General features: G+C 34.9%; 2 protein-coding genes across 3 annotated transcripts; both read left to right on the top strand.

Annotated features, from left to right (window-relative positions):
* Positions 1 to 1,419: 1,419 nt before the first annotated feature.
* Positions 1,420 to 9,053, top strand: LOC8260309 (hydroxyproline O-galactosyltransferase GALT2). Its single transcript, XM_002531006.4, has 7 exons — positions 1,420 to 3,045; positions 4,441 to 4,673; positions 5,130 to 5,420; positions 6,075 to 6,203; positions 6,307 to 6,480; positions 8,229 to 8,336; positions 8,486 to 9,053. Exons 1-7 carry the CDS (start codon positions 2,136 to 2,138, stop codon positions 8,690 to 8,692), a joined length of 2,052 nt encoding a protein of 683 aa, XP_002531052.2. The 5' UTR covers positions 1,420 to 2,135; the 3' UTR covers positions 8,693 to 9,053.
* Positions 9,054 to 10,981: 1,928 nt separating this feature from the next.
* Positions 10,982 to 16,388, top strand: LOC8260310 (CSC1-like protein ERD4). Of its 2 annotated transcripts, XR_007216158.1 has the most exons (7): positions 10,982 to 11,606; positions 13,408 to 13,553; positions 13,711 to 13,986; positions 14,346 to 15,190; positions 15,412 to 15,667; positions 15,767 to 16,272; positions 16,313 to 16,388. XR_007216158.1 is itself a non-coding variant. In XM_015726525.3 (6 exons), the coding sequence occupies exons 1-6, from the start codon at positions 11,336 to 11,338 to the stop codon at positions 16,142 to 16,144; spliced, it is 2,172 nt and encodes a 723-aa protein (XP_015582011.2). In that variant the 5' UTR covers positions 10,982 to 11,335; the 3' UTR covers positions 16,145 to 16,388. The 2 variants fall into 2 exon arrangements, 1 of the variants encoding a protein (XP_015582011.2); XM_015726525.3 differs by having other exon boundaries at positions 15,767 to 16,388.

The raw sequence follows: 16,388 nt of genomic DNA, 5'->3' as shown, positions 1-16,388 counted from the left end.
TTATGAAGTGCTTGCAGACAAAATTGTTGTATAATCATTGTTTTCATTACATAATTATTTTAGGCAATTACTCATTAGTCATTATCTTTGCCAAATTGGAAGGAAAGCCATAGCACAGCAGAACCACCAAAGGCCTATAAAACACAGACCTCTTACTTTCTTTACAAATCTTTGTTTGTCATCAACTCGAGAGTGAGAGGTTCTTAAGCATACGAAGTTAATTAAATTTCATTGCTTCGTTTATATGCTTCCTCAAACAATATTCTAAGAGGGGAAAAAAATAAGACAAAATGATTTTGGAAATAAATTGGTACTTTATTATAAATCTACAATCTTAACTTGTATTTTTAATTTTAGACTAAGGCCTATTTTTTGGTCTCATTTCACAAAGATGTCAGTACAAATGAAGCTAAGCAGGTTATGCATTTCTGTTGTACCCTTTCAATTAATTGTTTTCTCTCAATCAATTATCATCGGAAATTACTATAGATGTCATTTCCTTTTCAACTCAATATTTTTCATAAGATGAATTTCCATGAACCCCCCGATTTTATTAAATGTTCATTCTAAATAACACTCCAATTATTGAGGAAAGGAAGGAGAAAATTGCAAATCTTATTTCCACCAATTTATTTGGATACAACTTTATAGCCTCACACATTTTGCACCAGAATCAACAACTGTATTTTGTTACTGATCCATTGTTTCAGGCTGAATTTTTATCTTCATTTAGGTTCTTGATGTACATAAATCATATCAATTAATTTATAATAAAAATCATATTACTAAATATTATACTGAGAGAAAATATGTAATTTTATTAGTGTAATATGTTAATATTTTATTATATTATGCAAAAAAAATAAATGAGACAAAATAATATTACAATAAAATAAAATATTGATATTTTATATATATTTTTAAAGCTATATATATAAATATTATTATAAAATAATATTTTTTAATATAAAATTTAAAAAATATATAATTTATTATAATAGAAATTTTATTCATATTTATAACCCGTTTAAATTGAGATTAAACTTTTTATCAGACATTAATATAAAAAAATTCATTTAAAAGCAATCTTATTTTTTATGTGGGCCAGAAATCTACATTTATTTTATGTATCCGTTAATCATTCAGCAAATAACATTACCTTTTATCTGAGATTAGGTTAATCTTTTTTTAATTGATATTGATAGTGACAAAAAATTATACATATCTTTTTCTGAGAATAAGATTGTATTTTTTGATGGGGACAAGAAATAATATTTTTTCTTACTTAATCATACATGACAAAAACAAAAACAATTAATTTTTTTAACAATTATATAAATTAAAGAAAAGCAATTGTATATAAATCTCTACTGTTCCGTGATATCATCACCACTTCACCAGACAGTTTCAATCAGTTTTTTTTTTTTTATAAATATTTTTGGTACCTTTTTACACTTTAGCCCTTCAATTTCTTGTTAATTCTCCTGCAATGGTTCTAACCCAGATACCCAATTACACATGGACACGTTGTAGGATACACACTGTTTATTTCCCTGCCCGTCTCTTTCCCTCTCAAATCTCTGGCTTTTCCTTTTTCTTTCCTCAAAGCCTTTTTTTTTTCTCACTTTCTACTTTTCTTTTTCTAATCAAAGACCATATTTTTCTGGTCATTACTTGTCTGATTAATAAATTAATCTTTATCTGTTTTTCATTTTAGGAAATGATGGTTAATTATTGACATTTGCGGTCTTGGGTCCTAAAGTTCTGATGGGTTTTTGCACATTGTACTGTTCAATTTTGATATTTGGTTGATTATCAACTTGATCTATTGGGCCATCAAGGTTTGAGTTATCTATTTCTGTTATTTGATCTACATTGGCGAGTTTCCGCAGATTTTGGTATATCTGGTTTTGCATGTTCTGTTGGGTTTTAGTTTGTTTTAGGTCCTCTGCTTGTTTATGGAGTTTTACATTGCAAGTATTAAAGAGTTTATGAACATCTGGGGAGTCTTAGTTTTGTATGGTTTATTCGGTTTTGCGCTCCTTTGAGGCGTTTTCTTGATAAGCTATGAGAAATTATTGGATTCTGTAGGGTTATTTTGTTTGTTTTGGCGTTTCTTTGTTGGGTGTTATAAAATGAAGAGGTTAAAAAGTGAACCTCCCAGTGGTAGGAGGTGCAAATTGTCTCATTTCTTGCTGGGTATAGGAGCATTGTACTTGGTGTTTTTAGCATTTAAATTTCCACATTTTTTAGAGATTGCAGCAATGTTAAGTGGAGATGACAGTTATGTTGGACTGGATGGTGCTCTAGTCGAAGATATGGAAGATTCAGAGTTAACCAAACCTTTATTCAGCTCTGTTTATAAGGATACATTCCACCGGAAATTAGAAGATAACCAAAACCAAAATGCACCAAGGATGCCTAGCAAGGAACCCTTGGAAGAAGTAAAAGGGGAGTCTAAACCTATAAAGCCACTTCAGCATCCATACGGTAGAATAACAGGAGAGATTTTAAAGCGAAGGAATAGAACTAGTGATTTGTCCATTCTTGAGAGAATGGCAGATGAAGCTTGGACTTTAGGATTGAAAGCATGGGAGGAGGTGGAGAAGTATGATGATGAGAAAGAGATTGGCCAAAATTCTGTATACGATGGGAAGACTGAGCCTTGTCCTTCATGGGTATCAATGAAGGGAGCGGAGCTGTCTGGGGAGGAAAAGATGATGTTCCTTCCATGCGGTTTAGCTGCAGGATCTTCTATTACATTGGTGGGAACACCTCATTATGCACATCAGGAGTATGTGCCTCAGCTGGCAAGGTTGAGGAATGGTGATGGCATTGTTATGGTATCACAGTTTATGATTGAATTACAAGGGCTAAAGGCAGTGGATGGGGAGGATCCACCGAAGATTCTACATTTGAATCCTCGATTGAGAGGGGATTGGAGTAAGCAGCCAGTCATTGAGCACAACACCTGCTACCGGATGCAATGGGGGACAGCTCAGAGATGTGATGGTTTGCCATCCAAGAAAGACGAGGACATGCTGGGTAAGAGCTATTATCAACACCTTTATTAAGTTTGTCTCTCCTTATTTCTTTTCATGTTTTATGCCAAATATATTAGGTTCCAGGAGGTAGATAAAATAAGTATGACCCTTAAGAAATGGAAGGAGTCATGAATGCTGGGACGTGAGGAGATGAGGGGACTTATTATATTTGGTTTATATTTTATTGATGAAAGGGAGGAATGGTACTTTATATAGACAAGAGAGAAAACAGTCTTAAGGTTGTAAACAAACGATCCATGACACTGAAGGCTCCTTGAACTCAAATTCTGAAGTTCAGAGACATCTTTTAAACTCTCTCATTCAGTTTTTTAACTTTTGTTATGTATGACATATAAGGTATGTCGGTTAATTTCCTAAATCTCTTTGAAAAACCACGACTAGAACATGTGCTAAAGCTGTATTATGAGCTCAAGATGTCAATTATTGTTGAAGGAAAAGTTAATCTCTAAGTTATAATGTGAAAGTACTTCAAGTATTTATATTGTAAAGTACATCAATTGGAATAGAGGATCAAATACAGCATAATCTTAAAGGTGAAAATTATCATTTATGTAATTCTGTTAGTGCTAGTCTGCTTCCTACTTGTAAGCTGATTAATTTTTGTAGTTTCAATTGTTTACATCTTGTCTTGTTGTTAGTTAATACACAAATTATCACCATCAACATCTCAATTGGGTAGCGAGAAGTAATCAAACTTCAATCATTTCTGTTTCCTGCTAGGGATTAGGACATATTGTTTTGATATATGGCAAACTCTCCATAGGTTTTCTTTTCTTTAAAAAAAAGGTCTGCCAATTTTCATATCAGTTGATATAAAATGTTAGGTCCTATGTAGCATGTCTATACATCAGTGAGAAGAAGCATTAACATAGTGTTAATTCAATCCAAAAATCAACCATTAAATTGATGCTTTCATGGAATTGGGTTGTACTTATATGTAATTATGCAGTGGGAAGGTTCCATGCAAACAATTCGGAAGATGTCAGTTTATATGTAGTTATGTGCAGTTAGTAAAGAGTTATGCTGACAAGGTCTGGACAGAAATAAACGTATTGTGAAGCGCTGCTTTGTAAGGTTATGCATATGCGATAATGCTTCAAGTTTTCATCTATTCTTTAGTTTCCTTATTAATAGTCCACATAAAGATGATTCCAATTGTATAGTAGCCACAAACTCGAGTAATTACCTGTCTTTATATCATGTGATGAGTGGAAAGTTTCTAGTTCAAACCTTCATTACTAATCAATTATTTTGTGCAGAGTTGGTCACATTCATTCACACACGGATGCACATGCCAAAGTTCATAGTGAATACTAATTCTCGTAATTCCATGTCATACCATTTGGATGTAACTTCTGGTACATATACTTGACAGTTGATGGTTTTCTGAGATGCGAGAAATGGATGCGGAATGACATTGTAGATTCAAAGGAGTCAAAGACAACTTCATGGTTCAAGAGATTCATAGGCCGTGAGCAGAAACCTGAAGTGACTTGGCCATTTCCTTTTGTGGAGGGAAGATTGTTTATCCTGACATTGCGAGCTGGTGTTGATGGCTACCATATCAATGTTGGGGGTCGGCATGTGACCTCATTTCCATATCGTCCGGTAGGTTGTTAAATTCAAGGAAAAACTGATATATATTTCTTATGAGAAATTTTTTGTATGTCTCCCAGTCATGCAGCAAAAACTCACCTTGTAGATCCAGACAACATGGTTTCAGACCAAATTCTTGGCATTTTATCATGATGTTCTGACTGCTACAGGGATTAAATTGTTTGCAAGCAAATTTATTTTGTTTGAATATTTCCTTCATTTCTTGTACGCATCGCACATACAAGCTTGCCGCTATTCCTTTCAAGTTTTTTATTTGCTTTCTTCTTCCCATTCTCTTTTCACTGAGTTCCTTCAATATAGTTGATTTGTATATTCATGAGTACTTGTTCTTTTAACTCTTATATTGGAACCATCTCCTGTTCGACTGATCAGTATTGCAAACAGAGTGCTCCAAGTAGCTGCATTAAACTTGAAATGGTTTCTTATGAAATATTTTTGTGCCTTCAGGGATTTACCCTTGAAGATGCAACAGGTTTGGCAATTAAAGGAGAAGTGGATGTCCATTCTATTTATGCCACCTCTCTTCCTAGCTCTCATCCAAGTTTCTCTCCTCAAAGGGTATTGGAAATGTCTGAGAAGTGGAAAGCCCATCCTTTACCAAAGATTCCTATTCGGCTTTTCATTGGTATCCTGTCTGCTACTAATCACTTTGCGGAACGTATGGCAGTTAGGAAAACTTGGATGCAATCATCATCAATCAAGTCTTCAAGTGTGGTAGTTCGATTCTTTGTTGCATTGGTAAGATCCCCATCGTTTGTGAAGAACTTAATGAGTTCTAAAGTTCAATATAGTTAGATTATGGGATCAATTTGATCTCTAATTTCAGTTAGAAATGTGCCTAGCAAAGCTGGGTCCTTAGTCTTCTCATAGTGGGAGGATAATATAAGGGTTTCATGTTCATATTGGTTCTGGAAGCACAGTTTATTAATGGTCATTTAACCTGTCTGGGTTGTTTGAAGACTGGTTGTAACTATTACCACATTTTTCATGTGTAGAAATGCAAACAATTATTAATGCAATTTGGTGAATCACCTAAGAATAATTTATTTATTGGCAATAAATCTATGAACATAAACTCTCGACTTTTTCTTTTAAAATTCTTTGACATAAAGAAAGTTGTACATACAAAGTTTTAGCTTCTCTGTTCCTATCTAGTGCATCAGTTGATTTTTGCTGTTTTTTATTGTTCTTGTATATTCATATATATTCTCTTTTTATCTGACATTTATGGCATATGTCACCGTAACATGTTTCATCATATGTGCAATTGTTGATCTAGTTCTAAGTGGCAAATTGTGTTTATTTATTCGCTATTGTTTTCTCCATTCTTCTACAGCTTGCATCCTAAAATTATATTTTACACTCAAAATTGGAATGTAATTACAATTGCAGAGCCCCAGGAAGGAAGTGAATGCAGTGTTGAAGAAGGAGGCTGCTTATTTTGGTGATATTGTGATATTGCCATTCATGGATCGCTATGAACTAGTAGTTCTTAAAACTATTGCTATTTGTGAGTTTGGGGTAAGTTCACTTTATCATTATCAATCTTTTCACTGAATCTCTTTAATTTAATATTTTCATTCTCAAGGTTCAGTTTTCTGAATTAGTCTCATTCTCTATACAGGTTCAGAATGTTTCTGCTGCATATATTATGAAATGTGATGATGACACATTTGTTAGGGTCGAGACGGTCTTGAAAGAAATAGATGGTATCTCCTCCAAAAAGTCTCTTTATATGGGCAATCTCAACCTCTTACATCGTCCTCTGAGAAGTGGGAAATGGGCAGTCACTTTTGAGGTATCCTTCTTCTTCTTCCTTCTTTTACTTTCTTATCTTGATCTTCTTTTTTTGTTTTTCTTTAAATTTTAATTTTGACTAGTACACCATGCCTTTTGCATAATCGAGTTCTGCCTTGCAGCTATCATTCGCCATTTTCATCATTGAAAGGGAATATTTGAAAGCACTATGTACATTCTGCACCATATGAAGAGTCTTTTTTCCTATTTCCTAAAGTCTTGACCCTAGTTGAATTTGGAAATACATAATGTTAACATGTATAGGTCCAGAGCTTCACCATAGGAAAGATTTATAGAGTCCCAATCAGTATGTGGTCGTTATAGGTTAAGATTTAAAAACATGTGATATAAACAAAAACATAAGGGAAAATAATAAAAAAAAGTTTATCTGTGCTTTTATGGAGCTAAAATAAATAATGAATAAACTCTTTTAAACGTTACAAAATGTTATTCAGATTCATTTATATATTATTGATAATTAAGGGCACTTTTGAGCTTCCACTGCAAAAGTTAATTTAGAAGTTCCATGTATTGATAAATGACTTTCAGCAAATATCTAATTGCTTGGATTCATATGCTTGCATGGCTTGACTTCAGTCTGTAAGATGGATTAGAACACCCTCTTTGTATAGCCCAACGCCTAGTGGATTTTTGAGGATAAAAGGGGAAAAGAGAAAATAAAGGTGTAAGGTTTTCGTGAATATGGTTTCCTGTAAAAATGTAAACTAAGCGATGTGACAAAATCACATCTCTTTAGATTGTGTTTTATTATATTGCACGTACTACTACTGCTACTTTGATCTTTCTATTAGTGACATCTGATAGAAACCTTGTGACTATGAATTTTTTTGGGGTCATATTATAGAAATCCCTTTTTGGCCCTCAAGTTAATTTGGTGGAACACAGCAAAGCCAATGGCCCTTTGGCAGCAATAAGGTACAACATTATGAAGGGGATGTGAGAAGCACATGCCAACAAGACCATAGTTTCAAGTTTACATCAGAAGGATTGCACGATAATATATTTTGCCAAATTTCCTCTTCTGCCATTTGACATTTTAAAGCAATTTAATTTTTAATTTTGCTGAAAGAAGAGGAAAGGAAAAGGAAAGTCACATATCTTTATCTTCGAAAATAACCATGAGGCCAAGCAGTAGTACTTCATACTCCATATGGTTAACAAGTCTGTTCTTCCTTTTATACCTATCTATCTGAAGCTAAACTTTGTAATATGCATAATCCTACAAAAAGATGAGTGAAGCTCGTTTCATTTTGCCCCAAGCTAGGGATAAAATTGTGTAGCTGTGCAGCTTGTGAGGCTCAAACTATTTAGAAGTAATTCACCTGCTCTCATAGTTAATGATAATTAAACAAAAGAAGCAAATTGTAAACCTTAGAATGAAACAGTCGAGTATTCTGAATTTATGGCCCACAGTCTAGGGGATTGGCAATTGTGGTTTTGGTACTTTAACTGGCTGAAAAAAAAGAAAGCAATATCTTTTTTCTTATCATGGGTTTTGTTGGATATAGTAGATTTATAGTTGGATGTACTTCTGATACATTATGCAATTTGAACTAGAATACGTAAGTAGAGTGGAACAAGAAATGCTATTCTACAAGATATCTCTATGTTTCTGATTTGTTCTTTCTATTCATATGATCTTTTTCACATGTTTTATTTAAGTTAAAATTCTATAACATTTTCTCTATATTTTTGTTAAACTTGAATGGATGATTTTCCTGGTGACAGGAGTGGCCAGAGGCAGTATATCCTCCTTACGCCAATGGACCAGGATATGTAATTTCCCATGACATTGCAAAATTTATTGTTGCTCAACATGGCAATCGAAGTCTGAGGGTAAGTTATGTTTCCATTATATCTAATGTTTAATCAGTAAGAGGAATGTCTCTTTCTATAACTATTATTGTTTTTGCACGCAATTCCCCGACCCCTTTTTTCTGTTTAACTGGTTCATAAATGTATATATTGTTATGATGTGGTTGCAGCTTTTCAAGATGGAAGACGTGAGTATGGGAATGTGGGTTGAACAATTTAATAGTTCCAGGACTGTCCAATACTCCCACAACTGGAAATTTTGCCAGTATGGATGCATGGAAAACTATTACACTGCGCATTATCAATCCCCACGACAAATGATCTGTTTGTGGGACAAGCTGTCAAGGGGTCGAGCTCAGTGCTGCAATTTTAGATGATAACCCTGGATACCACCAACAGAACCTTTAGAAGATAACAGCAGCTCTGGCTGCATCGTTTGCATGTTCTTGTTTCCCACTTACATCGTCCTTCGCATAGCTGATTCTTGGTCATTTAAGTGGGTTCTAGAGATGGCTGTGTACTAAGTCACAGCCATCATTTTGGGTTGAACTCGGACCGTTGGATGCTGTAATCGGGAGTGGTTAATAGTTAGATCAACGTATATTGGCTTGAACTAATGTCAGGAAAATTGTACAATAATTTTGTATATCTTTATGAAGTTTGATGCCTGTGTAGAGGCGAGAAGCCTCAAGATCAATGCAAATTTTATATGATCTTTGCAAATTTTATATGATCTAACTTCTTCCTTCATTCCTCTATCCGCCTGTAAATTGGCTGCTGCAAGTACCTCCCAAGTTTGTAAGATGACCCTAGTGTCAATCAACCTATAACAGAAATGAGAGTGAGTATGTGGTCAAGGGATCGTGATTCGGATCTTTTTGTTTAATGGGTCGGCATCAGCTAAATCAAATGAATCTGGAATCCTAAGTATTGAAAGATATTAAAAAAAGAAAAGGAACAAAAGAAACACAAGTGAACAACATAACCCACAAAAGCTTAGTATAAGCAATTGCTTTGGTTCATTCAATCAGCAATTACTTGATATATGTGAAATAATATCATAAAAGTTCTCCATATGATATTTAACTCCTATTGAAGGTAAATAGAAAGTAAAAAACAAACCCATATTCCCCAAATACAATTCATTATAAATAACTATATTCCAACCGTCTATATGATTACAAAAACAACAACAACTAGTAGACATTTGGAAACAAAGAAAAATAAGAAAAGGTGGGTCCTAACTCGTAAACAACTTGCATAGGAACAGTCCCTTTTGCGGGGTTGTCACAAGCTTGAAACTACCATTCTCCACAAGCTGAGGCTGAGGCCTGATCCAATCCTACTCTCTGTTTATCACCAAAAGAAGAAAAACCCCCCACAAACAAACACGCCTTCTACACGTAGTATCGCCGCTAGATCCCCACGTCCTAGGCCCCAGTTTCCCCACGGTTCCATCTACCAGTCTCAATTTTATGTACCTCAACTTCGCTGTCACACAGTCTAGTTGTCCACGTGCCTTTCATATGATCAGCCTTCCGTTCTGATAAACCTAAAAAAGACGTCCACTTGTTCAATCCCATAAAAAACGGGGTCCAACAGTTGGCGACGTTATGGAACTACTATTTCCCTGTCGGCAAGCTTGTATGTTGCCACGTGTTATTTTATCCAAAATAAGCGTTTATCCTTTAGCGACAGTATTATTTTGTTTTCCTGGGAACTTGAGCGAATTAAATAATCATCACTCCACTCCACTTCACAAGCCAACTAGCTACTGGCTTTTGAGTATGTATACGGTGTCGTTTTTGGGAGGAAGTTGCCATTGCAAGTCATGGAAGTTAAATGGGTGAATTGACGTGCACTGTACAGATGGAACTGTGTAATCAAGTGGCGAGGCGACAGGTGTGATCATTTTCTGTGTCGTGTAGAGGAAAGGTCGCGATTTCAAATCATGTCCTCCCTCTTTTCTTTAAAAAAAAAAAATAAAATCAAATACGTACTCCTTGTCGTGCATTTTCTAGATCACATGAATCAAACATCAATTGCGTACTGATAAATTTATTTAAGAAGATATACAATCACGCATAAATCTGATTCCAATATTATGCATTTTAAATATATGCAATAATTTTTTATAAGATTGGAAAAAGAATACATAAATTTCTAACAATCAATATTGTAAAAACAAATTAATTTATTTCCTAAAAAGAAAACCTAATTCTTTCATGTAAATTCATGCAAGTTTGTACCACTTGCATAAAATAGTCTCAAAGTCCAACCAACTAGGATACTCGGATATGATACTCTGCATCATGTCCTAGTTTTAGTTATTTATTTTTCTTAATCAACTAAAATATATTTTTAATAGAATCAGCTCCAAGAACAGCTGCAAAAGAGTAAATAATAAAAATTCACTGTATGGCCGTTTACACTATAATTAATACAATGTTCTTCCCTAAAATAATACTAATTTAATAAAAAAAGGGTTATTTGTAAAGGTCTATCAATAAAAAAAAAAAAGGGCACTAGACGTTACGGTCAAAATTTGCCGTTACGGACCTTATAAGGTAAAACGAACTCTGCCGTTAGGCTAGAACAGCTGAAAGTACTAAAAAGCCCATTTTTGTCCTGTCGAGCTCACTGTTTTCTCTTCACGTCGCATCGTCATCTTCTTGCTTTGCATCAAATTCAAAAAACAAAATAAAAAGCTTGAAGCTGAAAATACAGAAAGTAAAAGACAGCAAGTACCCCACAAACAAAGCAAGAAAAAAAAAAAAAAAGAAACAGCCACCAATCAATTGCGCAGCATTTACAATCAGAGATTTCTTTTTGCTCACTCTCTTCTCCTTCTTTTGTTATTTACAACCACCACCTATCCATCAATGCTCTTCATAAATATCTTCCATTTCCCTTATTTTAACGGCTACTTTTCTTGCTTTTCATTATTATAACCCAGAAAACAACACATACCTATTTCTCATTTCACTCAAAGAACTGTTCCTTTTGTGTTTTAGAATAATATGGATTTCTCTTCTTTCTTGACGTCCTTAGCGACGTCTTTCGTGATCTTTCTAGTTTTAATGTTTCTCTTTACATGGTTATCAAGACGACCTGGCAACGCTGTTGTTTATTATCCTAACCGCATCTTGAAAGGTTTAGAACCATGGGAAGGTGGGTCCAGGACCCGCAACCCGTTTGCTTGGATCCGAGAAGCTATGTCCTCCACTGAGCAGGATATTATTGACATGTCTGGTGTTGACACTGCTGTCTACTTTGTGTTCTTGAGCACTGGTTTGTTCTCTTTTGTCTTTTTTCATTTTAGACATATAACATATTGTTTGTGCTGTTTTCAGATCAAATATATAACTTCTGTAATGTTGTTTGGGCTTGTGCTTTTTTCGTGTAAGCTTTTGAGTTAACCTTCTCCTTTTATTTATTTATTTGCCTTTGTAGAAAAAAAGGAAAAAGAAAATTGATTTTTTATTCTCCCTTCTATCTGTGTCTGTTTTGTTTGCTTATGAGTGTGTGTTGAATTTTCTTTAATTAATACTTTTGGCTCTTTTTCTGCAGTCTGAAGTTTAATTTGCGAATAATGGTAATTTAATTTTGACTCGATACGGAAAAAAAAAATATTTATGCCACTGAATGTACTGATTTTCAATTTTCAATATCATTATATTCCCAAGAAGTTTTCTTTTTCTTTCAAAAAAAAGAGAAGTACAATTTTATAATTTAATGCTGGTACCTTTAATTTGTTTATTATTCATATTTATTTTTTATTTATTAATAATATACTCTGTTTCAGTCCTCATTCTAGTATTAGAGGCTTGATACTTTCAGCAACTTATAATTAGAAGTTGTTCTTAATTTTCTGGAAATGGGGCGGCTAGGATGGACGTTTCCTTCAAAGCACTTCTGGGTTTTGCATTGCAACAGTTCTTAGCATGAAATATTGCACTATCAAATGCATTTCCATTAGAGTCCCCTTTACACCAATTTGTGATTCCAATGCGGACTTGAAGGTTTTAGTTTAACACCAATGCTGATTCTCTTTATATTTTGCTTAGTCAATAGCAAACAACAAGCAGATCGTCAGGTGAAAATATTATGGCTGGCTAACTGAAATTTCTATTAAATTGATTCCGTGATTCCAATTTCCAAATATGAAAAAAGAAAGATTAGTTTGTTCAAATTATAATTCAACTATTGGGGAGGTTTTTCTTATTCAACTCTACTAAATTGATTAACCCTCTTAAAAGAGTGATGTAGTCTGACAATACACTGATATTTTGTTGCATTTATGTAATTATGCCTTTAGAGGCGATTCAGTAAGGTGGGTTTAAAGCTCCGAAGCTTGCTGTCACTTTTTGATGGTTGGAGGATGGAGAAATGTTTAGTTTAAGAAACCCACTGTTCAAAGTTATTTGGAAGGTCAATTATGTTTAAATGTCTCCATCTAAGAACTTTATATTGTCATTGTTGTCTCCACTACTTATAATTTATAGTTATCGCTTAAGCCTTAGCTTGGTAAAATACTTGAGTGGGGGAGGGTGCCTAATAAGGGCAGGGTTGCTTAGCTAAAAGAGAACTTTAAGGGACGGAGAGCTTCTTGACTACCTTAAGCTATCTTTTCTGCTATTCAAATAAAAACTTGTAACAAAATTTACCTAAGAGAGCATTTGTTACCTGTATAAAATTCTCCCGTGAATGGTTTTGCTTGCCTGTCTTGCATTTTCTGGGGAGGAACTTGACTTGTTAGATTGCCTTGTACTTTGCACATTGAACAAGAAGATGTTCATTTAAATGCAGTCTCTCTCTGTGACACACATTTGTACTTGTGCATATGCATGTGCTTATAATTCCTTATCAGGGCAATTTGCTGATTTTAAATGACTGATAAGAGATCTGCTTCTTGGGATGAAGCAGATTCAACTATGTTGATTGAAGCTTTAAGTTGAGTATTATACCACATCCCTCAAGGCAATACGCAATTTGTTGTTTTACAGAGAAATGTCATTTCTTAAATGCTTGATATTAATATATGGCCCTTTGGAATAATGTTTGATGCTCCTTTCTTCTATGAACATGACAGTATTGTCAATATTGGTGCTATCTGGCATCATTCTACTACCAGTTCTTCTTCCCGTTGCTGCTACTGAGAAAAATGTGACAGCGACAAATTCTACAAGCGAGGGGAGTTTCAACGACCTTGACAAGTTGTCCATGGGCCATATTAATGTAAGCTCTCAGCCATTTCATAAGCTTTGAGATGACTTGCCTTTTAATTTTCATTCTATTGCAGTTTTTTTTTTTTTTTTCTCTCTTAATAAACTGTGACATAACACAACATATGTACTCTACATATAAAATGTTGTGTCTCTCTGCTTACCTGCAGGAGAAGAGTTCGAGGCTGTGGGCTTTCCTGATTTCTACCTACTGGGTTTCTCTTGTCACCTATTTTATGTTATGGAAGGCGTACATGCATGTTTCTGGGCTGAGAGCTACTGCTCTGATGTCCCCCGAAATCAAACCTGAGCAATTTGCTATTCTTGTAAGGGACATACCTGCTGTTGCTGAGGGCCAAAGTAGGAAGGAACAGGTGGATTCGTATTTTAAATCTATCTACCCAGATACGTTTTACAGATCCATGGTGGTCACTGAAACTGATAAGGTATTGCATCAAGATTTTTCTTGTCATTCTTTTGCACCTTATCCGTAGTGATTTCAATTGAACTTCTAAGCTGATCCTGCTGTTCCAATTGGGTGATACTCTCACTTATCCTTCCACCATGAGCTTTCAAGTTCTGTGTTACTATTCTATAATATAGAGAGTTTGTTGATATTGTTACAATGTAGTTTGAGGAAGCGGCTTTTAAATTATCCCAAACATGTTGGCATTTAAGAGCCTAAAAGCGGATGGATAATGTCAGATGGTTCCAATTCTTTACCATGTCAATTATGTGTTTCCTGATAATTATGTTGGTGTATGCTATATAAGTTCTGCTGATCTCAAGCTACCATATCTACTAGGTTAACAAAATCTATGAAGAGTTGGAAGGGTACAAGAAAAAGCTTGCACGCGCAGAAGCGATATATGCTCAGTCCAAAGAATTAGGCAAACCAGAAGGATCAAGACCAACCACCAGAATTGGCTTCCTTGGTCTGATTGGTAAAGAAGTAGATAGCATAGAATACTTCAATGAGAAGATTAAGGAACTGCTGCCAAAGTTGGAAGCTGAACAAAAAGTTACCCTACGGGAGAAGCAACAACCGTCTGCTCTGGTCTTTTTCACTAGCAGGGTGATAGCAGCCTGTGCATCACAGAGTCTGCATGCCCAAATGGTTGACACATGGACAGTCATGGATGCTCCTGAAGCTCGTCAAGTAATATGGTCCAATGTTAAAATTACGTTTTTTCAGAGACAAATACGACAATACGTGGTGTATATCATTGTGGCTCTGACCATATTCTTTTATATGATACCGATTGGATTTATTTCTGCATTAACAACGTTGGCCAATTTGAAGAAAATACTTCCATTTCTAAAGCCAGTTGTGGATATTGATGCAGTCAAGACTGTGTTGGAAGCTTACCTACCTCAGCTTGCACTGATCATCTTTTTGGCATTGTTGCCCAGTTTTCTTATGTTTCTCTCCAAGTTAGAGGGAATTCCTTCAGTGAGCCACGCTGTAAGGGCTACATCTGGAAAGTACTTTTACTTTACTGTGTTGAATGTTTTTTTAGGAGTTACACTCAGTGGCACCTTATTTAGTGCCTTCAAGAAAATTCAGAAGGATCCCAATTCCACTGTTACCTTGCTAGCAGATGGCCTCCCAGGCAATGCAACTTTCTTCCTGACCTTTGTGGCTCTGAAGTAAGATTACTGTTGCTATTTTCTTTTTCAAAAAGAATTCCTCTAACATTGCTAAACCAGAATAAGAGATGGATATGAAGAGAATTTCCTATGTTAATGCCTTGTGCTTTAAAGAATATCCTATTCTTTGTTGACATTGTTCTATAAATTATTACTATTATTACGATGACAATATGTTCTCTATGTAATGTTTTAACTTTCCTGTATTTCACTATTCTCAGATTCTTTGTTGGATATGGTCTTGAGCTGTCTCGTATAGTTCCATTAATCATATATCATTTGAAGAGGAAGTACCTTTGCAAGACTGAAGATGAATTGAAAGAAGCTTGGAAACCTGGGGATTTTGGGTATGCAACTAGAGTTCCTGGTGATATGCTTATCATTACAATCGTCCTCTGCTACTCTATCATAGCTCCCCTTATTATCCCATTTGGAGTGGTGTACTTCGGACTTGGATGGCTTGTTCTTCGAAATCAGGTAATGTCCCTTAATAGCTTGTGTGCTTGATTCTACAAAGAGATCTCATTGGCGTGGCAATATGTGTTCATTGTATGTTATTGATTGTGTAATTAACAGGCACTCAAAGTATTTGTTCCATCCTTTGAGAGCTACGGAAGGATGTGGCCTCATATTCATACACGGATTCTGGCGTCTCTATTGTTGTTCCAAGTTACGATGTTTGGTTATTTTGGGGTGAAGAAATTCGTATTTGCTCCATTTCTACTCCCACTTCCCATAATTACCTTGATCTTCGTCTTTGTCTGTAGGAAAAAATTCTACAGATCTTTCTGTAATCCAGCTCTTGAAGTTGCTTGCCGTGGATTGAAGGAAATTCCAAACATGGAACAGATCTTTAGATCCTTCATCCCACCAAGCTTAAACTCCGAGAAAATTGACGACGACCAGTTCGAAGATGCATTATCACAAATTTCAAGAATGGGGTCATTTGCTTGATATACAAATATCCATCTGTTGCCACTTAGGTTCTGTTATTTCCCACTTTGTGTTTTTTAAGGATAGAACGGGATAATTCGTTAGTTATTTGTAACATAGCTAGTATTTCTCCTATCTTTCTTTTCGTAGTTTTTCTTTGGATATTCTGTAAAGCATCTTCTTAATATTTAGCATAGTTTGGTGGTTCCAACAGTTGTTTAGAGAATATATTTAAGGACCTCAATGATATCTTTCTTTTGTTTTA

Source organism: Ricinus communis, chromosome 5 (genome assembly GCF_019578655.1).
Source record: "Ricinus communis isolate WT05 ecotype wild-type chromosome 5, ASM1957865v1, whole genome shotgun sequence".
Taxonomy (NCBI): Eukaryota; Viridiplantae; Streptophyta; class Magnoliopsida; order Malpighiales; family Euphorbiaceae; genus Ricinus; species Ricinus communis.
Note: the sequence above shows the minus strand (reverse complement) of the source record. Positions and strands in the feature narration are given on the sequence as shown.